At 52.8% G+C, this 24,537-nt stretch overlaps 1 protein-coding gene across 1 annotated transcript; it reads left to right on the top strand.

The window, feature by feature from the left end:
- Positions 1 to 3,802: 3,802 nt before the first annotated feature.
- On the top strand, positions 3,803 to 24,268 carry LOC144490554 (BBSome complex member BBS1-like). The gene is made up of 5 exons (XM_078208272.1): positions 3,803 to 3,899; positions 6,706 to 6,782; positions 11,387 to 11,421; positions 22,706 to 22,978; positions 24,153 to 24,268. The coding sequence occupies exons 1-5, from the start codon at positions 3,868 to 3,870 to the stop codon at positions 24,201 to 24,203; spliced, it is 468 nt and encodes a 155-aa protein (XP_078064398.1). The 5' UTR covers positions 3,803 to 3,867; the 3' UTR covers positions 24,204 to 24,268.
- Positions 24,269 to 24,537: the final 269 nt, after the last annotated feature.

The raw sequence follows: 24,537 nt of genomic DNA, 5'->3' as shown, positions 1-24,537 counted from the left end.
TCTCCTCGTGTCTGCGTGGGTTTCCTCCGGGTGCTCCGGTTTCCTCCCACAGTCCAAAGATTTGATTTGATTTATTATTGTCACATGTATTAACATACAGTGAAAAGTATTGTTTCTTGCGCGTTATACAGACAAAGCATACCGTTCATAGAGAAGGAAAGGAGAGAGTGCAGAATGTAGTGTTACAGTCATAGCTCGGGTGTAGAGAAAGATCAGCTTAATGCAAGGTAGGTCCATTCAAAAGTCTGACAGCAGCAGGGAAGAAGCTGTTCTTGAGTCGGTTGGGATGTGACCACAGACTTTTGTGTCTATTTTTGTGCAGGTTAGGTGGATCAGCCATGCTAAATTGTCCTTTAGTGTCCAAAGATGTGCAGGTTAGGGGGATTGGCTATGCTAAATTGACCCTTCGTGTCCAAAGATGTGCAGGTTAGGTGGATTGGCCATGCTAAATTGCCCCTTAGTGTCCAAAGATGTGCAGGTTAGGTGGATTGGCCATGCTAAATTGCCCCTTCGTGTCCAAAGATGTGCAGGTTAGGTGGATTGGCCATGCTAAATTGACCCTAGTGTCAGGGAGACTAGCTGGGGTAAATGCATGGGGTTATGGGGATAGGGCCTGGGGTGGGATTGTGGTCGGTGCAGACTCGATGGGCCGAATGGCCTCCTTCTGCACTGTAGGGATTCTATGATTATACAGCTGCAACATAACCTCGCTGTTTTTAAACTCCATCCCTCTGGCAATGAAGGACAAAATTCAATTTCCCTTCTTAATTACCCGCCTTCTCTCTCCAAGGAGAAGAGTTCCGACCTCTCCGATCTATCCTCATAACTGAAGTTTCTCAACCTTGGAACCATTCTTGTGAATTTCTTCTGCGCTCTCTCCAAAGTGTTCACATCCTTCCTGTGGTGTGGCGACCAGAACTGTGCACAATATTCCAGCTGAGTCTAACCAGTGTCCTGAACAAATACAACACAATCTCCATGCTAAATTGCCCCTTAGTGTCCAAAGATGTGCAGGTTAGGTGGATTGGCCATGCTAAATTGCCCCTTAGTGTCCAAAGATGTGCAGGTTAGGTGGATTGGCCATGCTAAATTGCTCCTTAGTGTCCAAAGATGTGCGGGTTAGGTGGATTGGCCATGCTAAATTGCCCCTTAGTGTCCAAAGATGTGTGGGTCAGGTGGATTGGCCATGCTAAATTGTCCCTTAGTGTCCAAAGATGTGCGGGTTAGGTGGATTGGCCATGCTAAATTGTCCCTTAGTGTCCAAAGATGTGTGGGTTAGGTGGATTGGCCATGCTAAATTGCCCCTTAGTGTCCAAAGATGTGTGGGTTAGGTGGATTGGCCATGCTAAATTGCCCCTTAGTGTCCAAAGATGTGCAGGTTAGGTGGATTGGCCATGCTAAATTGCCCCTTAGTGTCCCAAGATTTGCAGGTTAGGTGGATTGGCCATGCTAAATTGCCCCTTAGTGTCCAAAGAAGTGCAGGTTAGGTGGATTGGCCATGCTAAATTGTCCCTTAGTGTCCAAAGAAGTGCAGGTTAGGTGGATTGGCCATGCTAAATGTGTGAGGTTATGGGGATGGGGCAGTGTGGAGAGTCTGGGTAAGATCCTCTTTCGGAGAGTTGGCGCAGACCCGATGGGGCAAATGGCCTCCCTCTCTGCACTGTAGGGGATTGTACTCTGTGTCCCTCTGAATAAAGCCCAGGATACTATCCGCGTTATTAACTGCTCTCTCCCCCTGCCCCTTCAATGGTCTGTACACACATACCCCCAGCTCCCTCTGCTCCCTCCATCCCTTTCAGAATTTTACCCCTTATTTCAAATTGTCTCTCCCTGTTCTTCCTATCGCCTCACGCTTTTCCGCGTTGAACTTCACCTGCTCCCTATCTGCTCACTCCACCAATTTATCCATCTCTCAGCACAGTGGGTTAGCACTGCTGCCTCACAGCTCCAGGGACCTGGGTTCGATTCCCGGCTCGGGTCACTGTCTGTGTGGAGTTTGCACATTCTCCTCGTGTCTGCGTGGGTTTCCTCCGGGTGCTCCGGTCTCCTCCCACAGTCCAAAGATGTGCGGGTTAGGTTGATTGGCCATGCTAAAAATTGTACCTTAGTGTCCTGAGATGCGTAGGTTAGAGGGATTAATGGGTAAATATGTAGGGATATGGGGGTAGGGCCTGGGTGGGATTGTGGTCGGTGCAGACTCAATGGGCCGAATGGCCTCTTGCTGTACTGTAGGGTTTCTATGATTCTATGATTCTTATTCCAGTTCGACGCTGCCGTCCTCACCGTTAACAATGCTTCCAGTTTTATAGAAACGGCAAACAGAATCATACAATCCCCTACAGTGCAGAGAGGGAGGCCATTTGCCCCATCGGGTCTGCGCCAACTCTCCGAAAGAGGATCGTGCCCAGACCCTCCACACTGCCCCATCCCCATAACCTCACACATTTAGCATGGCCAATCCACCTAACCTACACATCTTTGGACACTAAGGGGCAATTTAGCATGGCCAATCCACCTAACCTGCACATCTTTGGACACTAAGGGGCAATTTAGCATGGCCAATCCACCTAACCCGCACTTCTTTGGACACTAAGGGGCAATTTATCATGGCCAATCCACCTAACCTGAACATCTCTGGACCCTAAGGGGCAATTTAGCATGGCCAATCCACCTAACCCGCACTTCTTTGGACACTAAGGGGCAATTTAGCATGGCCAATCCACCTAACCTGCACATCTTTGGACACTAAGGCGCAATTTAGCATGGCCAATCCACCTAACCTGCTCACCTTAGGACACTAAGGGGCAATTTACCACGGCCAATCCACCTAACCTGCACATCTTTGGACACTAAGGGGCAATTTACCACGGCCAATCCACCTAACCCGCACTTCTTTGGACACTAAGGGGCAATTTAGCACGGCCAATCCACCTAACCTGCACATCTTTGGACACTAAGGGACAATTTAGCATGGCCAATCCACCTAACCTGCACATCTTTGGACACTAAGGGGCAATTTAGCATGGCCAATCCACCGAACCTGCACATCTTTGGACACTAAGGGGCAATTTAGCATGGCCAATCCACCGAACCTGCACATCTTTGGACACTAAGGGGCAATTTAGCATGGCCAATCCACCTAACCCGCACATCGTTCGGACTGTGGGAGGAAACCCCCGCAGACACAGGGAGAACGTGCAAACTCCACACAGACAGCGACCCGAGGCCGGGGGAAATCGAACCCGGGTCTCCGGCGCTGGGAGGTGGGGTTATGTTACGCGGGGTTGACGATGGTTGATCTAAATCAGGCACAGCAAGATCCCAACACTGACCCCGGGGGAGCTCCCACTCCCAAACTTCCAAAAACATGCCCATTGACCATTAACCTGCCCCAATCTCTGGGTTTGTATCTGTCTGTGTTGCTGGTTTGGGGGTAGGGTTTGTATTCAGAGCAGTTTGTTGGGGGGGGAATGGGGCAAAGACTTATCAACAATCCCCATCCCCCTGGAGACAGCTGCAGCCTGCCCGGAACCATTATGTGCGGTTCCGAGCGGCGGGCGGGACCGTTTGGTGCGCGGACCGGAGGTCAGCCGGGGACGTAAAAGAGAGGGGACAGGAAGTGCCCCGGGCACAGGAAGGAGTTTGGACCGGAAGTGGGCCGGGGAACGGAGGTGTACGCGGGGCCGGAGCGAAAGTGCACCGGAAGTATCTCGGGGAGCAGAAAGAGCGCGGACCGGAAGTGCGGCGACCGGAAGTCAGCCGCTGCAGCCGAGGTCCATCGGGGTGGAGGGCGGAGCGCGGACCGGAAGTCGACGGGCAGACCGGAAGCTGCGCCGTTGCCCTGGAGACGGGGCCTAGCTGGGCAGGATGGCCTCGGCCGGGCCGCTGGGGGGCGAGAGGTGAGGCCCAGGCCCGGCGGGAAGTCTGAGGCCTACAGGCCCTTTGACCTCTCCCCCTTGACTGCTCCCCCTCCCCATGACCGCTCTCTCCCCCCTTGACCGCTCTCTCTCTCCCCCCTTGACCGCTCTCTCTCTCCTCTTGACCGCTCTCTCTCTCCCCCCTTGACCGCTCTCTCTCCCCCCTTGACCGCTCTCTCTCTCCTCTTGACCGCTCTCTCTCTCCCCCCTTGACCGCTCTCTCTCTCCCCCCTTGACCGCTCTCTCTCTCCTCTTGACCGCTCTCTCCCTCCCCCCTTGACCGCTCTCTCTCTCCTCTTGACCGCTCTCTCTCTCCCCCCTTGACCGCTCTCTCTCTCCCCCCTTGACTGCTCTCTCTCTCCCCCCTTGACCGCTCTCTCTCTCTCCCCCCTTGACTGCTCTCTCTCTCCCCCCTTGACCGCTCTCTCTCTCTCCCCTTGACTGCTCTCTCCCCATGACCGTTCGCTCTCTCTCTCCTCTTGACCGCTCTCTCTCCCTCCCCCTTGACCGCTCTCTCTCGTCTTGACCGCTCTCTCCCCCACCCCCTTGACCGCTCTCTCTCTCTCTCCCTCCTTGACCGCTCTCTCTCTCCCCCCTTGACTGCTCTCTCTCTCCCCCCTTGACCGCTCTCTCTCTCTCCCCCCTTGACCGCTCTCTCTCTCCCCCCTTGACCGCTCTCTCTCTCTCCCCTTGACTGCTCTCTCCCCTTGACCGTTCGCTCTCTCTCTCCTCTTGACCGCTCTCTCTCCCTCCCCCTTGACCGCTCTCTCTCCCTCCCCCTTGACCGCTCGCTCTCTCCTCTTGACCGCTCTCCCTCCCTCCCCCTTGACCGCTCTCTCTCCCTCCCCCTTGACCGCTCGCTCTCTCCTCTTGACCGCTCTCCCTCCCCCTTGACCGCTCTCTCTCTCTCGTCTTGACCGCTCTCTCTCTCCCTCCCCTTGACCGCTCTCTCTCTCCCTCCCCTTGACCGCTCTCTCTCCCGCCCTGACCGCTCTCTCTCCCTCCCCTTGACCGCGCTCTCTCTCCCTCCCCTTGACCGCTCTCTCTCTCTCCCGCCCTGACCGCTCTCTCTCCCTCCCCTTGACCGCTCTCTCCCTCCCCTTGACCGCTCTCTCCCTCCCCTTGACCGCTCTCTCCCTCCCCCCTTGACCGCTCTCTCCCTCCCCCTTGACCACTCTCTCCCTCCCCCTTGACCGCTCTCTCCCTCCCCCCTTGACCGCTCTCTCCCTCCCCCCTTGACCGCTCTCTCCCTCCCCCCTTGACCGCTCTCTCCCTCCCCCCTTGACCGCTCTCTCCCTCCCCCCTTGACCGCTCTCTCCCTCCCCCCTTGACCGCTCTCTCCCTCCCCCCTTGACCACTCTCTCTCCCTCCCCTTGACCGCGCTCTCTCTCCCTCCCCCCTTGACCGCTCTCTCTCCCTCCCCATGACCGCTCTCTCTCACCCCGCTGACCGCTCTCTCTCTCCCCCCCTCCCCTTGACCGCTCTCTACCCCTCCCTGACCGCTCTCTACCCCTCCACTTGACCGCTCACTCACTCCCCCCTTGACCGCTCTCTCCCTCCCCCTTGACCGCTCTCCCTCCCCCCTTGACCGCTCTCCCTCCCCCCTTGACCGCTCTCTCCATCCCCCTTGACCGCTCTCTCCCTCCCCCTTTGACCGCTCTCTCCCTCCCCCCTTGACCGCTCTCTCCCTCCCCCCTTGACCGCTCTCTCCCCCTCCCCCCTTGACCACTCTCTCTCCCTCCCCATGACCGCTCTTCTTCCCCCCCCCCCCCAACCGCTCTTCCCCATTTTGTTTGGGTGCTCACTCCTTCCATTTTCTTTTCCTCCCTCTGGCCTATCGCTGCCCATTGTGATCTCTTGCCCCCTCCACTTCACCTCTCACCCTCCCTCCCGCCCCATTCCCCTCCCTCCTGCACCCTCCCAGAACCCACAGCAGGCGTGAGGCCGAGGCTGACGGAGAGAGAGGGGAGGAGCGGGGGCGGTGGCGGGTGTTGGCGGCAGGGTAACCTCAGACCTTTATATCTTTTTCCCGATGGAAGAAGGTGGAAGAGAGAATGTCCGGGGTGCGTGGGGTCCTTGATTATGCTGGCTGCTTTTCCCGAGGCAGCGGGAAGTGTAGACAGAGTCAATGGATGGGAGGCTGGTTTGCGTGATGGGATTGGGCTACATTCACGACCTTTTGTAGTTTCTTGCGGTCTTGGGCAGAGCAGGAGCCCAGACCAAGCTGTGATACAACCAGAAAGAATGCTTTCTATGGTGCATCTGTAAAAGTTGGTGAGAGTCGTAGCTGACATGCCAAATTTCCTTAGTCTTCTGAGAAAGTAGAGGCGTTGGTGGGCTTCAGTAGGTTTACAATAACACAGCAGTGAAGTTACTATGAAATTCCCCTAGTCGCCACACTCCGGTGCCTGTTCAGGTCAATGCGCCCGAACCAGCACGTCTTTCAGACTGCGGGAGGACACCGGAGCACCCGGAGGAAACCCACGCAGACACGGGGAGAACGTGCAAACTCCACACAGACAGTGACCCAAACCGGGAATCGAACCCGGGTCCCTGGCGCTGTGAGGCAGCAGCGCTAACCCACTGTGCCGCCTGTATGTGGGTGACAGAGAGATCACCTGTGACCAGGGATAACCCACAGCCTGGGCGGGCTTTAAGCTGCCTGGTGTCAGGCTGACTTGTGGAAGATATTCCCCGGAATCGGGGGGATAGCAGTTGTAGTTCCCTCTCTCTCGGGTTTGTGTCTGTATCTGGGAGATTTGCTGACAATCCTCTCATTTCCTTACAGCGGTGAGGCCAACACCAAGTGGCTGGACGCTCATTATGACCCTGTGGCTAACCTCTACACATTCTCCTCCTGTGTGGGTAGGTACACTGTCCCTTACCCTGCTTGTCAGTCACATGTACCGCCCCCTGCTCCCACCCAGTGCTTGCGGACCTACACTGGCTCCCAGTGTGGCGACACCTCAACTTTAAAATTCTCAGCCTTCTGGCCAAATCTCTCCGGCGCCCGCATCTCCACTTATCTGACCACCTTTCTAGAATCCCGACAGTGCAGAAGGAGGCCATTCAGCCCATCGAGTCTGCACCGACTACAATCCCACCCAGGCCCCATTCCTGTCACCCCACTAATCTACCCCAGCTAGTTCCCCAGACACTGGGGGCAATTTAGCATGGCCAATCCACCTAACCTGCACATCTTTGGACACTAAGGGGCAATTTAGCATGGCCAATCCATCTAACCTACACACCTTTGGACACTAAGGGCAATTTAGCATGTCCAATCCACCTAACCTGCACATCTTTGGATACTAAGGGGAAATTTAGCATGGCCAATCCACCTAACCTACCCATCTTTGGACACTAAGGGGTAATTTAGCATGGCCAATCCACCTAACCTGCACATCTTTGGACACTAAGGGACAACTTAGCATGGCCAATCCACCTAACCTGCACATCTTTGGACACTAAGGGGCAATTTAGCATGGCCAATCCATCTAACCTACACACCTTTGGACACTCAGGGGCAATTTAGCATGGCCAATCCATTCTAGTGACCAGAATGGTTGACAAGGGAAGGGCCGTGGATGTCGTCTATATGGACTTTAGTAAAGCGTTTGACAAAGTCCCTCATGGTAGGGTGGTGAAAAAGTTTGGATCTCATGGGATAAAGGGGGAGATAGCTCGATGGGTGGCGAACTGGCTTGGTCACAGAAGACAGAGGGTGGTAGTGGAAGGGTCTTTTTCCGGCTGGAGGCCTGTGACTCGTGGTGTTCCGCAGGGCTCTGTATTGGGACCTCTGCAGTTTGTGATTTATATAAACGATCTGGAAGAAGGTGTAACTGGGGTGATCAGTAAGTTTGCGGATGACACAAAATTGACAGGACTTGCAGATAGTGAGGAGCATTGTCAGAAGCTACAGAAGGATATAGATAGGCTGAAAATTTGGGCAAAGAAATGGCAGATGAAGTTCAATCCTGATAAATGCGAAGTGATGCATTTTGGTAGAAATAATGTAGGGAGGAGCTATACGATAAATGGCAGAACCATAAAGGGTGTAGATACGCAGAGGGACCTGGGTGTGCAAGTCCACAGATCCTTGAAGGTGACGTCACAGGTGGAGAAGGTGGTGAAGAAGGCATATGGCATGCTTGCCTTTATAGGATGGGGCGTAGAGTATAAAAGTTGGGGTCTGATGTTGCAGATGTATAGAACGTTGGTTCGGCCGCATCTGGAATACTGCGTCCAGTTCTGGTCGCCACACTACCAGAAGGACGTGGAGGCTTTAGAGAGAGTGCAGAGGAGGTTTACCAGGATGTTGCCTGGTATGGAAGGGCTTAGTTATGAGGAGAGATTGGGTAAACTGGGGTTGTTCTCCCTGGAAAGACGGAGGATGAGGGGTGACCTAATAGAGGTGTATAAAATTATGAAAGGCATAGATAGGGTGAACGGTGGGAAGCTTTTCCCCAGGTCGGTGGTGACGTTCACGAGGGGTCATAGGTTCAAGGTGAGGGGGGGGAGGTTTAACACGGATATCAGAAGGACATATTTTACACAGAGGGTGGTGGGGGCCTGGAATGCGCTGCCGGGCAAGGTGGTGGAGGCGGACACACTGGGAACGTTTAAAACTTATCTAGATAGCCACATGAACGGAGTGGGAATGGAGGGATACAAAAGAATGGTCGAGTTTGGACCAGGGAGCGGCACGGGCTTGGAGGGCCGAAGGGCCCGTTCCTGTGCTGTATTGTTCTTTGTTCTTTGTTCTAACCCACACATATTTGGACACTAAGGAGCAATTTAGCATGGCCAATCCACCTAACCTGCACATCTTTGGAGTGTGGGAGGAAACCCACGCAGACACGGGGAGAACGTGCAGACTCCACACAGACAGTGACCCGAGCCGGGAATTGAACCCGGGTCCCTGGCGCTGTGATGCAGCAGTGCTGTGTCACCCTTGACTTGTTGTGCATCCAACACCAAGGACCGATATCAGTAAAACATCGACCTCCAGCCACATTCCGAGATTTATTTGGGACAGGCGACCAAAAGCTCGGTCAAAGAGGTCGGATTTAAGTAGCGTCTTAAAGGAGAGACAGGGCGAGAGAGAGAAACAGAGAGATTTAGGGGGGGAATTCCAGAGCTTGGGGCCCCCAGGCAGCTGAAGGCACGGCCGCCAATGGCGGAGCGACGGGAATCGGGGGATGCTCAAGAGGCCGGAATTGGAGGAGCGCAGAGATCTCGGAGGGTTGTCGGGGCTGGAGGGTGTTACAGAGATAGGGAGGGGCTGGAGGAGGTTACAGAGATAGGGAGGGGATGTAGGGGCTGGAGGAGGTTACAGAGATAGGGAGAGGGTGTAGGGACTGGAGGAGGTTACAGAGATAGGGAGGGGATGTAGGGGGCTGGAGGAGGTTACAGAGATAGGCAGGGGGTGTAGGGGCTGGAGGAGGTTACAGAGATAGGGAGGGGAGTGTAGGGGCTGGAGGAGGTTACAGAGATAGGGAGGGAGGTGTAGGGGCTGGAGGAGGTTACAGAGATGGGGAGGGGGTGTAGGGGCTGGAGGCGGTTACAGAGATAGGGAGGGGGTGTTGGGGCTGGAGGAGGTTACAGATAGGGAGGGGGTGTAGGGGCTGGAGGAGGTTACAGAGATAGGGAGGGGGGTGTAGGGGCTGGAGGAGCTTACAGAGATAGGGAGGGGGTGTAGGGGGCTGGAGGAGGTTACAGAGATAGGGAGGGAGGTGTAGGGGCTGGAGGAGGTTACAGAGATGGGGAGGGGGTGTAGGGGCTGGAGGAGGTTACAGAGATGGGGAGGGGGTGTAGGGGCTGGAGGAGGTTACAGAGATAGGGAGGGGGGGTGTAGGGGCTGGAGGGGGTTACAGAGATAGGGAGGGGGTGTAGGGGCTGGAGCACGTTACAGAGATAGGGAGGGGGTGTAGGGGCTGGAGGGAGTTACAGAGATAGGGAGGGGGTGTAGGGGCTGGAGGAGGTTACAGAGATAGGGAGGGGGTGTAGGGGCTGGAGGAGGTTACAGAGATAGGGAGGGGGTGTAGGGGCTGGAGGAGGTTACAGAGATAGGGAGGGAGGTGTAGGGGCTGGAGGAGGTTACAGAGATGGGGAGGGGGTGTAGGGGCTGGAGGCGGTTACAAAGATAGGGAGGGAGGTGTAGGGGCTGGAGGAGGTTACAGAGATGGGGAGGGGGTGTAGGGGCTGGAGGCGGTTACAGAGATAGGGAGGGGGTGTTGGGGCTGGAGGAGGTTACAGATAGGGAGGGGGTGTAGGGGCTGGAGGGGGTTACAGAGATAGGGAGGGGGGTGTAGGGGCTGGAGGAGCTTACAGAGATAGGGAGGGGGTGTAGGGGGCTGGAGGAGGTTACAGAGATAGGGAGGGAGGTGTAGGGGCTGGAGGAGGTTACAGAGATGGGGAGGGGGTGTAGGGGCTGGAGGAGGTTACAGAGATGGGGAGGGGGTGTAGGGGCTGGAGGAGGTTACTGAGATAGGGAGGGGGGGTGTAGGGGCTGGAGGGGGTTACAGAGATAGGGAGGGGGTGTAGGGGCTGGAGCACGTTACAGAGATAGGGAGGGGGTGTAGGGGCTGGAGGGAGTTACAGAGATAGGGAGGGGGTGTAGGGGCTGGAGGAGGTTACAGAGATAGGGAGGGGGTGTAGGGGCTGGAGGAGGTTACAGAGATAGGGAGGGGGTGTAGGGGCTGGAGGAGGTTACAGAGATAGGGAGGGGGTGTAGGGGCTGGAGGAGGTTACAGAGATAGGGAGGGGGTGTAGGGGCTGGAGGGGGTTACAGAGATAGGGAGGGGGGTGTAGGGGCTGGAGGGGGTTACAGAGATAGGGAGGGGGGTGTAGGGGCTGGAGGGGGTTACAGAGATAGGGAGGGGGTGTAGGGGCTGGAGGAGGTTACAGAGATAGGGAGGGGGTGTAGGGGCTGGAGGGGGTTACAGAGATAGGGAGGGGGTGTAGGGGCTGGAGGAGGTTACAGAGATAGGGAGGAGGTGTAGGGGCTGGAGGGGGTTACAGAGATAGGGAGGGGGTGTAGGGGCTGGAGGGGGTTACAGAGATAGGGAGGGGGTGTAGGGTCTGGAGGAGGTTACAGAGATAGGGAGGGGGGTTTAGGGTCTGGAGGAGGTTACAGAGATAGGGAGGGGGTGTAGGGGCTGGAGGAGGCCGACATTTGTCAACCTTTCCCACAATAATTAGCAGTGTAAATTGTCACAGTGCACCTACACTCTCTGGCCACCAGGTGGCACACTTTCTGACATTTCCTCGGGTCATAGTGGTGAAATGATTGGACGACACTGAGAATAACCTACTGCGGAGGAATGGCGCAAGTCGGCACCCGTATCTCCCCTCCCCGGTGCACCGCTCTGCAATTGTACTGATGTATCTCTCCATCAGCATTGAGTAGTGTATAGAGATGTCGAAGCTCCGGGAATGTACTAACAAGCCACCTCTTCCTTTCCCAGCTCTCGCAGACCTTCACGGAGATGGCGAGAATACGGTAATGGCGGGGGGGGGGGGGGTGGGGGGGCGGTGGCGGGGGGCGGGGGGGGGGGGGGGCGGTGGGGGGGGGGGGGGGGGGGGTGGAGGGGACTTTATTTTGGATTAGTGTGAGCCACGAGACTCCCTCAATTCTCAAATCGCTTCAGTTCCATCCCCTGCTCGCAACTCCTTCAAATTCTAACCCTCTTTACCCCACAGAAATCTCTCACTCTCAGTTTGGGACATTTCCCAATGGAACCCCACCCCCCCCCAATCCCCCGCCCCCCCCATCCCCCGCAGCCTCGACAGTTTTCCGGGGGAGATCGTTCCAGATTCCCACTCCCCCTTTTGTGTGAGGAAGGGCTTCCCCACATCCCTCGCCGATTTGAGTGACTCCTGCATCGATAAAGTGAAAGTCACTGTTGTCTCCGCCGCCATTTTATATTCTTTGTCAACTGTTCTGAAAGAGAAGGTTGACTCCCCCTCTCTGAGAACTAACGCTTACTCAGAGGAGTACCTCCCTCGATCATCTGCCAAAGTGCGTGTGAGAAGTGTTAATATCTACGCTTCGGTAACTTTAAGTGGTTAAATGAAAATGACGACCTGAGGGTCCCTCTGTAAAATCAACAGGTAACACTTTATTTATCTAACTCACAGTGAAAGGGTAACTAAATTATTAACATTTCTATTGTGGGGTGGCGCAGTGGGTTCAGCGCTGCTGCCTCACAGCGCCAGGGACCTGAGTTCGATTCTCGGCTTGGGTCACTGTCTGTGCGGAGTTTGCACGTTCTCCCCCCGTGTCTGTGTGGGTTTCCTCCGGGCGCTCCGGTTTCCTCCCACAGTCCGAAAGACGTGCTGGTTAGGGTGCTAAATTCTCCCTCAGTGTTACCCGAACAGGCGTCGGGAGTGTGGGCGCCGAGGGGATTTTCACAGTAACTTAATTGCAGTGTTAATGTAAACCTTACTTGTGACACTAATAAATAAACTTTAAACTATTCTAATGGAATGCTGTTCAGATAATTACAATTCTCGCTTACTAACAAATAAAAATAGAATTTTTAGTCACTCAAAATACAACCAGGTTTTATCTTCCAGAATCTTCTGTCTTCATTACCGAGATGAGGCTTTATTTTAAGAGTGTGGCGACTCGGGGATTTTCACAGTAACTTCATTGCAGTGTTAATGTAAGACTACTTGTGACTAATAAATAACATATTAAAAGAATCCCTCTAACCTATGCATCCTGGGACACTAAGGGACAATTTAGCATGGCCAATCCACCTAACCTGCACATCTTTGGACACTAAGGGGCAATTTAGCATGGCCAATCCACCTAACCTGCACATCTTTGGACACTAAGGGGCAATTTAGCACGGCCAATCCACCGAACCTACACATCTTTGGACACTAAGGGGCAATTTAGCACGGCCAATCCACCTAACCTGCACATCTTTGGACACTAAGGGACAATTTAGCATGGCCAATCCACCTAACCTGCACATCTTTGGACACTAAGGGGCAATTTAGCACGGCCAATCCACCTAACCTGCACATCTTTGGACACTAAGGGGCAATTTAACATGGCCAATCCACATAACCTGCACATCTTTGGACACTAAGGGGCAATTTAGCACGGCCAATCCACCCAACCTGCACATCTTTGGACACTAAGGGGCAATTTAGCATGGCCAATCCACCTAACCCGCACATCTTTGAACACTAAGGGGCAATTTAGCATGGCCAATCCACCTAACCTGCGCATCTTTGGACACTAAGGGGCAATTTAGCACGGCCAATCCACCGAACCTACACATCTTTGGACTGTGGGAGGAAACCAGAGCACCCGGAGGAAACCCACGCAGACACGGGGAGAATGTGTAAACTCCACACAGACAGTGACCCGAGCCGGGAATCGAACCCGGGTCCTTGGCGCTGTGAGGCAGCAGCGCTAACCCACTGTGCCACCATGCCACCCCGGGTCCCCGGCGCTGTGAGGCAGCGGCGCTAACCCGCTGTGCCACCATGCCACCCCGGGTCCCCGGCGCTGTGAGGCAGCGGCGCTAACCCGCTGTGCCACCGCGCCGCTGGGAGCTGTGGCCCTTATACCCCCTGATGACATACCAAAATTCCCACAATAGGATTGGTGTACAGGTTATCAAAACACCAAATTCAAATCTGATAGGCTGCTGTTATTCAGTTTTGGTCCCCTTATTTGCGAAAGGATATATTGGCCTTGGAGGGAGTGCAGAGAAGGTTCACCAGGTTGATACCGGAGATGAGGGGTGTAGCTTATGAGGAGAGATTAAACAGATTGGGTCTGTACTCGTTGGAGTTTAGAAGGATGAGGGGTGATCTTATAGAGACATATAAGATAATGAAGGGGCTGGATAGGGTAGAGGTGGAGAGATTCTTTCCACTTAGAAGGGAAACCAGAACTAGAGGGCACAGCCTCAAAATAAGGAGGGGGCCGGTTCAGAACAGAGTTGAGGGGGAACTTCTTCTCTCAGAGGGTAGTGAATCTCTGGAATTCTCTGCCCATTGAAGCGGTGGAGGCTTCCTCGTTGAATATGTTTAAATCACGGGTAGATAGTTTTCTGATCGGTAAGGGAATTAGGGGTTATGGGGAGCAGGCGGGTAAGTGGAACTGATTCGCTTCAGACCAGCCATGATCTTGTTGAATGGCGGGGCAGGCTCGAAGGGCCAGATGGCCTACTCCTGCTCCTATTTCTTATGTTCTTAAATGCAGAGTTTAAACTGATTGGTTAAAATTCAAGAACAACCTGTTGTCATGGCAGCAATACTGCCCGGCCTCGCGAGAAAATGTTTCACTTTGTGTTCTCTGTGTACTGCATTTTGCAGCTGCACTCTTTTAAAAAGACAATTTTTTAAACAGAACCAGGAAGTTCTACATCTCTTGGTAAGTTTTTATAATTTTCCAAACATTCAAGTTACAACACACCACAGAATAAAACTACCTCTGCAAATAGATTCCTGTCTTGTAATACTCCTCAAAATAATGGAACTTTCATCTTCATCCCAGTAACAAATCTACATGTTCACCAATTATCGCACTCCAAGGATCAGTGCTTAGGGACAGCACGGGGTTAGATACAGAGTAAAGCTCCCTCTACACTGTCCCCCATCAAACACTCCCAGGACAGGTACAGCACGGGGTTAGATACAGAGTAAAGCTCCCTCTACACTGACCCCCATCAAACACTCCCAGGACAGGTACAGCACGGGGTTAGATACAGTGTAAAGCTCCCTCTACACTGTCCCCCATCAAACACTCCCAGGACAGGTACAGCACGGGGTTAGATACAGAGTAAAGCTCCCTCTACACTGACCCCCATCAAACACTCCCAGGACAGGGACAGCACGGGGTTAGATACAGAGTAAAGCTCCCTCTACACTGTCCCCCATCAAACACTCCCAGGACAGGAACAGCACGGGGTTAGATACAGAGTAAAGCTCCCTCTACACTGACCCCCATCAAACACTCCCAGGACAGGTACAGCACGGGGTTAGATACAGAGTAAAGCTCCCTCTACACTGTCCCCCATCAAACACTCCCAGGACAGATACAGCACGGGGTTAGATACGGAGTAAAGCTCCCTCTACACTGTCCCCCATCAAACACTCCCAGGACAGGAACAGCACGGGGTTAGATACAGAGTAAAGCTCCCTCTACACTGTCCCCCATCAAACACTCCCAGGACAGGTACAGCACGGGGTTAGATACAGAGTAAAGCTCCCTCTACACTGTCCCCCATCAAACACTCCCAGGACAGGTACAGCACGGGGTTAGATACAGAGTAAAGCTCCCTCTACACTGTCCCCCATCAAACACTCCCAGGACAGGTACAGCACGGGGTTAGATACAGAGTAAAGCTCCCTCTACACTGTCCCCCATCAAACACTCCCAGGACAGGTATAGCACGGGGTTAGATACAGAGTAAAGCTCCCTCTACACTGTCTCCATCAAACACTCCCAGGACAGGTACAGCACGGGGTTAGATACAGAGTAAAGCTCCCTCTACACTGTCCCCCATCAAACACTCCCAGGACAGGTACAGCACGGGGTTAGATACAGAGTAAAGCTCCCTCTACACTGTCCCCCATCAAACACTCCCAGGACAGGTACAGCACGGGGTTAGATACAGAGTAAAGCTCCCTCGACACTGTCCCCCATCAAACACTCCCAGGACAGGTACAGCACGGGGTTAGATACAGAGTAAAGCTCCCTCTACACTGTCCCCCATCAAACACTCCCAGGACAGGTACAGCACGGGGTTAGATACAGAGTAAAGCTCCCTCTACACTGTCCCCCATCAAACACTCCCAGGACAGGGACAGCACGGGGTTAGATACAGAGTAAAGCTCCCTCTACACTGTCCCCCATCAAACACTCCCAGGACAGGTACAGCACGGGGTTAGATACAGAGTAAAGCTCCCTCTACACTGTCCCCCATCAAACACTCCCAGGACAGGGACAGCACGGGGTTAGATACAGAGTAAAGCTCCCTCTACACTGTCCCCCATCAAACACTCCCAGGACAGGGACAGCACGGGGTTAGATACAGAGTAAAGCTCCCTCTACACTGTCCCCCATCAAACACTCCCCAGGACAGGTACAGCACGGTGTGAGATACAGAGTAAAGCTCCCTCTATACTGTCCCTATCAAACACTCCCAGGACAGGTACAGCACGGGGTTAGATACAGAGTAAAGCTCCCTCTACACTGTCCCCCATCAAACACTCCCAGGACAGGTACAGCACGGGGTTAGATAGAGAGTAAAGCTCCCTCTACACTGTCCCCCATCAAACACTCCCAGGACAGGTACAGCACGGGGTTAGATACAGAGTAAAGCTGCCTCTACACTGTCCCCCATCAAACACTCCCAGGACAGTTATAGCACGGTGTTAGATACAGAGTAAAGCTCCCTCTACACTGTCTCCATCAAACACTCCCAGGACAGGTACAGCACGGGGTTAGATACAGAGTAAAGCTCCCTCGACACTGTCCCCCATCAAACACTCCCAAGACAGGTGCAGCACGGGGTTAGATACAGAGTAAAGCTCCCTCTACACTGTCCCCCATCAAACACTCCCAGGACAGGTACAGCACGGGGTTAGATACAGAGTAAAGCTCCCTCTCCACTGTCCCCCATCAAACACTCCCAGGACAGGTACAGCACGGGGTTAGATACGGAGTAATGCTCCCTCTACACTGTCCCCCATCAAACACTCCCAGGACAGGAACAGCACGGGGTTAGATACAGAGTAAAGCTCCCTCTACACTGTCCCCCATCAAACACTCCCAGGACAGGTACAGCACGGGGTTAGATACAGAGTAAAGCTCCCTCTACACTGTCCCCCATCAAACACTCCCAGGACAGGTACAGCACGGGGTTAGATACAGAGTAAAGCTCCCTCTACACTGTCCCCCATCAAACACTCCCAGGACAGGTACAGCACGGGGTTAGATACAGAGTAAAGCTCCCTCTACACTGTCCCCCATCAAACACTCCCAGGACAGGTATAGCACGGGGTTAGATACAGAGTAAAGCTCCCTCTACACTGTCTCCATCAAACACTCCCAGGACAGGTACAGCACGGGGTTAGATACAGAGTAAAGCTCCCTCTACACTGTCCCCCATCAAACACTCCCAGGACAGGTACAGCACGGGGTTAGATACAGAGTAAAGCTCCCTCTACACTGTCCCCCATCAAACACTCCCAGGACAGGGACAGCACGGGGTTAGATACAGAGTAAAGCTCCCTCGACACTGTCCCCCATCAAACACTCCCAGGACAGGTACAGCACGGGGTTAGATACAGAGTAAAGCTCCCTCTACACTGTCCCCCATCAAACACTCCCAGGACAGGTACAGCACGGGGTTAGATACAGAGTAAAGCTCCCTCTACACTGTCCCCCATCAAACACTCCCAGGACAGGGACAGCACGGGGTTAGATACAGAGTAAAGCTCCCTCGACACTGTCCCCCATCAAACACTCCCAGGACAGGTACAGCACGGGGTTAGATACAGAGTAAAGCTCCCTCTACACTGTCCCCCATCAAACACTCCCAGGACAGGTACAGCACGGGGTTAGATACAGAGTAAAGCTCCCTCTACACTGTCCCCCATCAAACACTCCCAGGACAGGGACAGCACGGGGTTAGATACAGAGTGAAGCTCCCTCTACACTGTCCCCCATCAAACACTCCCAGGACAGGGACAGCACGGTGTTAGATACAGAGTAAAGCTCCCTCTACACTGTCCCCATCAAACACTCCCAGGACAAATACAGCACGGGGTTAGATACAGAGTAAAGCTCCCTCTACACTGTCCCCCATCAAACACTCCCAGGACAGGTACAGCACGGGGTTAGATACAGAGTAAAGCTCCCTCTACACTGTCCCCCATCAAACACTCCCAGGACAGGTACAGCACGGGGTTAGATACAGAGTAAAGCTCCCTCTACACTGTCCCCCATCAAACACTCCCAGGACAGGGACAGCACGGGGTTAGATACAGAGTAAAGCTCCCTCTACACTGTCCCCCATCAAACACTCCCAGGACAGGTACAGCACGGGGTTAGATACAGAGTAAAGCTCTCTCTACACTGTCCCCCATCAAACACTCCCCAGGACAGGTACAGCACGGTGTGAGATACAGAGTAAAGCTCCCTCTATACTGTCCCTATCAAACACTCCCAGGACAGGTACAGCACGGGGTTAGATACAGAGTAAAGCTCCCTCTACACTGTCCCCCATCAAACACTCCCAGGACAGGTACAGCACGGGGTTAGATACAGAGTAAAGCTCCCTCTACACTGTCCCCCATCAAACACTCCCAGGACAGGTACAGCACGGGGTTAGATACAGAGTAAAGCTCCCTCTACACTGTCTCCATCAAACACTCCCAGGACAGGTACAGCACGGGGTTAGATACAGAGTAAAGCTCCCTCGACACTGTCCCCCATCAAACACTCCCAAGACAGGTGCAGCACGGGGTTAGATACAGAGTAAAGCTCCCTCGACACTGTCCCCCATCAAACACTCCCAGGACAGGTACAGCACGGGGTTAGATACAGAGTAAAGCTCCCTCTACACTGTCCCCCATCAAACACTCCCAGAACAGGTACAGCACGGGGTTAGATACAGAGTAAAGCTCTCTCTACACTGTCCCCCATCAAACACTCCCAGGACAGGTACAGCACGGGGTTAGATACAGAGTAAAGCTCCCTCTACACTGTCCCCCATCAAACACCCCCAGGACAGGTACAGCACGGGGTTAGGTACAGAGTAAAGCTCCCTCTACACTGTCCCCCATCAAACACTCCCAGGACAGGTACAGCACGGGGTTAGATACAGAGTAAAGCTCCCTCTACACTGTCCCCCATCAAACACTCCCAGGACAGGTACAGCACGGGGTTAGATACAGAGTAAAGCTCTCTCTACACTGTCCCCCATCAAACACTCCCAGGACAGGTACAGCACGGGGTTAGATACAGAGTAAAGCTCCCTCTACACTGTCCCCCATCAAACACTCCCAGGACAGGTACAGCACGGGGTTAGATACAGAGTAAAGCTCCCTCTACACTGTCCCCCATCAAACACTCCCAGGACAGGTACAGCACGGGGTTGGACACAGACTAATGTTGCCTTGCAATAACGTGGAGGTTGTTGAAACGTAATGCCGAATCCTCCAAAGAGGAATCCGTCACCTCGTAATCTGTTAAAAGTGTGTGTGAAGGTGTGAACTGTCCTTCAGTAACGTTCAGTGAGTAACTGACAGAGATACCCCACACTCACTTTAACACCAACACTTAACAATTTATTTATTTAACGAACTGGGTTCAAATTAATACAAATAACAGCGAACTTTAACTGAACAAGTAACACACCGAATAAAATAAGATTCTACTGGAATGCTGTTCAAATTAAAACAAATAACCGCGAACTTTAACTAAACAAGTCACACACCCAATAAAATAACATTCTACTGGAATGCTGTTCAAATTAATACAAATAACCAGGAACTTTCACTAAACAAGTAACACACCCAATAAAATAAGATTCTACTGGAATGCTGTTCAAATTAATACAAATAACAGCGAACTTTAACTAAACAAGTAACACACCCAATAAAATAAGATTCTACTGGAATGCTGTTCAAATTAATACAAATAACAGCGAACTTTAACTAAACAAGTAACACACCCAATAAAATAAGATTCTACTGGAATGCTGTTCAAATTAATACAAATAACTGGGAACTTTAACTAAACAAGTAACACACTGAATAAAATAAGATTCTACTGGAATGCTGTTCAAATTAAAACAAATAACAGCGAACTTTAACTAAACAAGTAACACACGGAATAAAATAAGATTCTACTGGAATGCTGTTCAAATTAAAACAAATAACAGCGAACTTTAACTAAACAAGTAACACACTGAATAAAATAAGATTCTACTGGAATGCTGTTCAAATTAAAACAAATAACAGCGAACTTTAACTAAACAAGTAACACACTGAATAAAATAAGATTCTACTGGAATGCTGTTCAAATTAAAACAATACTCATTCATTCAGAACAAATATAATAATAGAATTCCGTGACTCAAAAAAATACAACCAGGTTTTGTGGCTGACGAAATCCTTTGGTGTTCTTTTGTGGATTCCCTTTGTCTGTGAGTTCTTTTGAATTTGCTACCTTTCGCTGATTAGAAGGCAGGGTGGAGAGCTGCTCTCTCCCTCTCGACTTGAGAGGTGGCAGTTGCTAACTCGCTTTTTCCCCCCTTGCACTCTCTTTTACACCTGTGGCGACCTATCAATTTTCCCACAAAAGCATTGGTCTGCTGTCGTCAACAACATCACATTCAAATCTTCTAGGTTCTTGGTCGTTGAGCACCTGCTGTAAATTGATTGGGCAAAATTCAAAAACATTCAAACGCCTGAAGCCTGTTACCAAGGCAATCCTGCTGCCTGGCCTTGGATACAAATGTTTCAGTCTGGGACTCTGTGTGCACTTTGCATTTTGAACCACCCAGCACTGAAACCTGTTATACAACTTCAATGTAAGCACCTTCCGAGCATTCCAGATTATTGAGACAAGAAGGACAGTAATTAATTTCGTTATTTAACACTCCTGGCACCAACTCGAACATAAACAGTGGCAACTCATTCAATCTTTGCTGAACTTTAACACGAACTGAACATCAACTTTCAACTGAACTTTTAACTCTTAAACTGCACTCTAACTTTAACTGAACATCAACTTTAACTGTTTAACTGGAAATAGATACTACCGAGTTCGGAAAACCTTGGCCAAGAAATATCCTCGATGTGGAATCTATCTATCTTCTCTGAAGTATCCTCCAGGGCACACGTCTTCTTTCTTGCGACGGGTTGGGCTCTTCGGATTATCGCTGCCAAACGAAGAACCGAAGTGTCTTTTATCCACAATTCTCCACTTGCTTCCGGAAGGTTCTCTGTCATCCAGCCAATGGTGTCACCAGAAACTCATCACGTGGCTCGAACAGCCCGGTGGGATTACTTCTGAGTGAAACTTCTCGTTCAAACTGCGTACTCCATACAGAGCGGGCATAAATCGGAGACGCAAGGTCTGATCTGACCAACAGGGGAAGCTTCAGGGTCACCAGGGAGCCCCTTCATGACTCCAACCGACAAGTTGACCAAAAATTCCAGCATGCTCCACCCCCAGTCAGAATAGCCATTCCAAAACCACCACTGGTGTTCCGCAGGGCCCTGTACTGGGACCTCTGCGATTTGTGATATATATAAATGATTTGGAAGAAGGTGTAACTGGTGTGATCAGCAAGTTTGCGGATGACACGAAGTTGGCTGGACTTGCGGATAGCGATGAGCATTGTCGGACAACACAGCAGGATATAGGTAGGCTGGAAAATTGGGTGGAGAAATGGCAGATGGAATTTAATCCAGATAAATGCGAAGTGATGCATTTTGGAAGAACTAATGTAGGGGGGAGTTATACAATAAATGGCAGAGCCATCAAGAGTATAGAAACACAGAGGGACCTAGGTGTGCAAGTCCACAAGTCCTTGAAGGTGGCAGCACAGGTCATAGAATCATAGAAATCCTACAGTACAGAAAGAGGCCATTCGGCCCATCGAGTCTGCACCGACCACAATCCCACCCAGGCCCTACTCCCATATCCCTACATATTTACCCAACTAATCCCTCTAACCTATGCATCTCAGGACACTAAGGGCAATTTTTAGCATGGCCAATCAACCTAGCCCGCACATCTTTGGACTGTGGGAGGAAACCGGAGCACCCGGAGGAAACCCATGCAGACACGAGGAGAATGTGCAAACTCCACACAGACAGTGACCCAAGCCGGGAATCGAACCCAGGTCCCTGGAGCTGTGAAGCAGCAGTGCCAACCACTGTGCTACCGTGCCACCCTTTTATACCTGTGGGACAGGTGGGACCTGTGGGACAACGTCCCACAGACGTTGGAGAAGGTGGTGAAGAAGGCATATGGTATGCTTGCCTTTATAGGACGGGGTATAGAGTATAAAAGCTGGAGTCTGATGTTGCAGCTGTATAGAACGCTGGTTAGGCCACATTTGGAGTACTGCGTCCAGTTCTGGTCACCGCACTACCAGAAGGACGTGGAGGCTTTAGAGAGCGTGCAGAGAAGGTTTACCAGGATCTTGTCTGGTATGGAGGGTCTTTGCTATGAGGAGAGATTGGGTAAACTGGGGTTGTTCTCCCTGGAAAGACGGAGAATGAGGGGAGACCTAATAGAGGTGTACAAGATTATGAAGGGGATAGATAGGGTGAACAGTGGGAAGCCCTTTCCCAGGTCGGAGGTGACGATCACGAGGGGTCACGGGCTCAAGGTGAGAGGGGCGAGGTATAACTCGGATATCAGAGGGACGTTTTTTTACACAGAGGGTGGTGGGGGCCTGGAATGCGCTGCCAAGTAGGGTGGTGGAGGCAGGCACGCTGACATCGTTTAAGACTTACCTGGATAGTCACATGAGCAGCCTGGGAATGGAGGGATACAAACGAATGGTCTAGTTGGACCAAGGAGCGGCACAGGCTTGGAGGGCCGAAGGGCCTGTTTCCTGTGCTGTACTGTTCTTTGTTGCAGTCATTGTTTCTCTGCCCACAAGCCAATACCAGCGTTTGAATGGACCACACAATGTTTTGTCCCTCTAGCTTTCCTTCACGTTCTTTACCTCCTTACAAGCTCAATTTTGCAACAGCCTCTAGTTGCGTGTGTCTTTGTCGTTGTACAGCTGATTGTCGGGGACCTGGGCACCGGCCAGCACAATATGAAGCTGAAGGTGTACAAGGGGACCACCATGTTGTCTGAGAACACACTGATCGACCTGCCCACCGGAGTGGTCACTTTCCTGATGGACACCAGTGAGCCACGGACCCCGGCAGTGGCCGTGGCCTCCGGACCCTACGTCTACATCTACAAGAACCTCCGTCCGTACTTCAAGTTCACTCTCCCGCTTCTCGAGGTCAATTCTCTGGAGCAGGATGTGTGGAACCAGGTGAAAGAGGTAAGGACACGGTCAGGCGTGGCGGGTTAGGTGGATTGGCCATGTTACATTGCCCCTTAGTGTCAGGGGGATTAGCTGGGGTAAAGACGTGGGGTTAGGGGGATGGGGCCTGGGTGGGATCGTGGTCGGTGCAGTGGGATCTTCTGCCGAGAGGGCAGACAGAGCCTCGGTTTAGTGTCTCATCCTGAAAGACAGCACCTCCCTCCCACAGTGCGGCGCTCCCTCAGCACTGACCCTCCCACAGTGCGGCGCTCCCTCAGCACTGACCCTCCCACAGTGCGGCGCTCCCTCAGCACTGACCCTCCCACAGTGCGGCGCTCCCTCAGCACTGACCCTCCCACAGTGCGGCGCTCCCTCCGCACTGACCCTCCAACAGTGCGGCGCTCCCTCAGCACTGACCCTCCCACAGTGCGGCGCTCCCTCAGCACTGACCCTCCCACAGTGCGGCGCTCCCTCAGCACTGACCCTCCCACAGTGCGGCGCTCCCTCAGCACTGACCCTCCCACAGTGCGGCGCTCCCTCAGCACTGACCCTCCCACAGTGCGGCGCTCCCTCAGCACTGACCCTCCCACAGTGCGGCGCTCCCTCAGCACTGACCCTCCCACAGTGCGGCGCTCCCTCAGCACTGACCCTCCCACAGTGCGGCGCTCCCTCAGCACTGACCCTCCCACAGTGCGGCGCTCCTTCAGCACTGACCCTCCCACAGTGCGGCGCTCCCTCAGCACTGACCCTCCCACAGTGCGGCGCTCCCTCAGCACTGACCCTCCCACAGTGCGGCGCTCCTTCAGCACTGACCCTCCCACAGTCACAGATTGAAGAGAATCGGGGAAAGACTCAGAGAGGGAGATGAGGAGAATGTTTTTTTGCGAGTTGTTGTGATCTGGAAGGCGCTGCCTGAAAGGGCGGTGGAAGCAGATTCAACAGGAACTTTCAAAAGGGGGGAAATACTGGAAAAGGAGAGATTTGCAGGGCTGTGGGGGGGAAAGAGCGGGAGGGAGTAATTGGATAGATCTTTCAAGGACCTAGCACAGGAAGGGTGGGCTAAATGACATCCTCTGTGTTGTCTTCTTATGCTCTCTGAGACAGTCCCATGTGATTGATTGTAGTTTTGCTTTGCGTTGACCCTTGGAGCGTTGTTGACCATCGAGCTAATGTTCTCGATCTTTCTCTTCAGGACAAGATTGACCCCTTGACCCTCAAAGAGATGTTGGAGAGCTTTCGGTAAGAGCAGCTACCATTAACACAGCAGGGGGCTCCGAGGATGTCCCAATATGGGGCTGGCCACGCGGGTTTAGGATGTGGAGGGGTGTGTACCGGGAGGTCCATTGGGTTGGAGTTGCTGGAGACCCACTGTCCTGCTCTTCTTGTGCCTTGTTTCAAACAGGGTACCTTTAGGCAAGACTGAGCCCCTGCTCACCCGCCCACCCCTCCTCTTCACCAGAGGACCATCCACTCAGCAGAGTAGCCAGACTGTGCAAGGGGCAAAGGGTTTGATATGAAGGTGTCAAACTGACCCATAACACCTCACACTGCCAACCACGACCCAATCTGTGCCAACA

The sequence above is a fragment of the Mustelus asterias genome, unplaced genomic scaffold (assembly GCF_964213995.1).
Source record: "Mustelus asterias unplaced genomic scaffold, sMusAst1.hap1.1 HAP1_SCAFFOLD_3424, whole genome shotgun sequence".
NCBI classification, from domain to species: Eukaryota; Metazoa; Chordata; class Chondrichthyes; order Carcharhiniformes; family Triakidae; genus Mustelus; species Mustelus asterias.
Note: the sequence above shows the minus strand (reverse complement) of the source record. Positions and strands in the feature narration are given on the sequence as shown.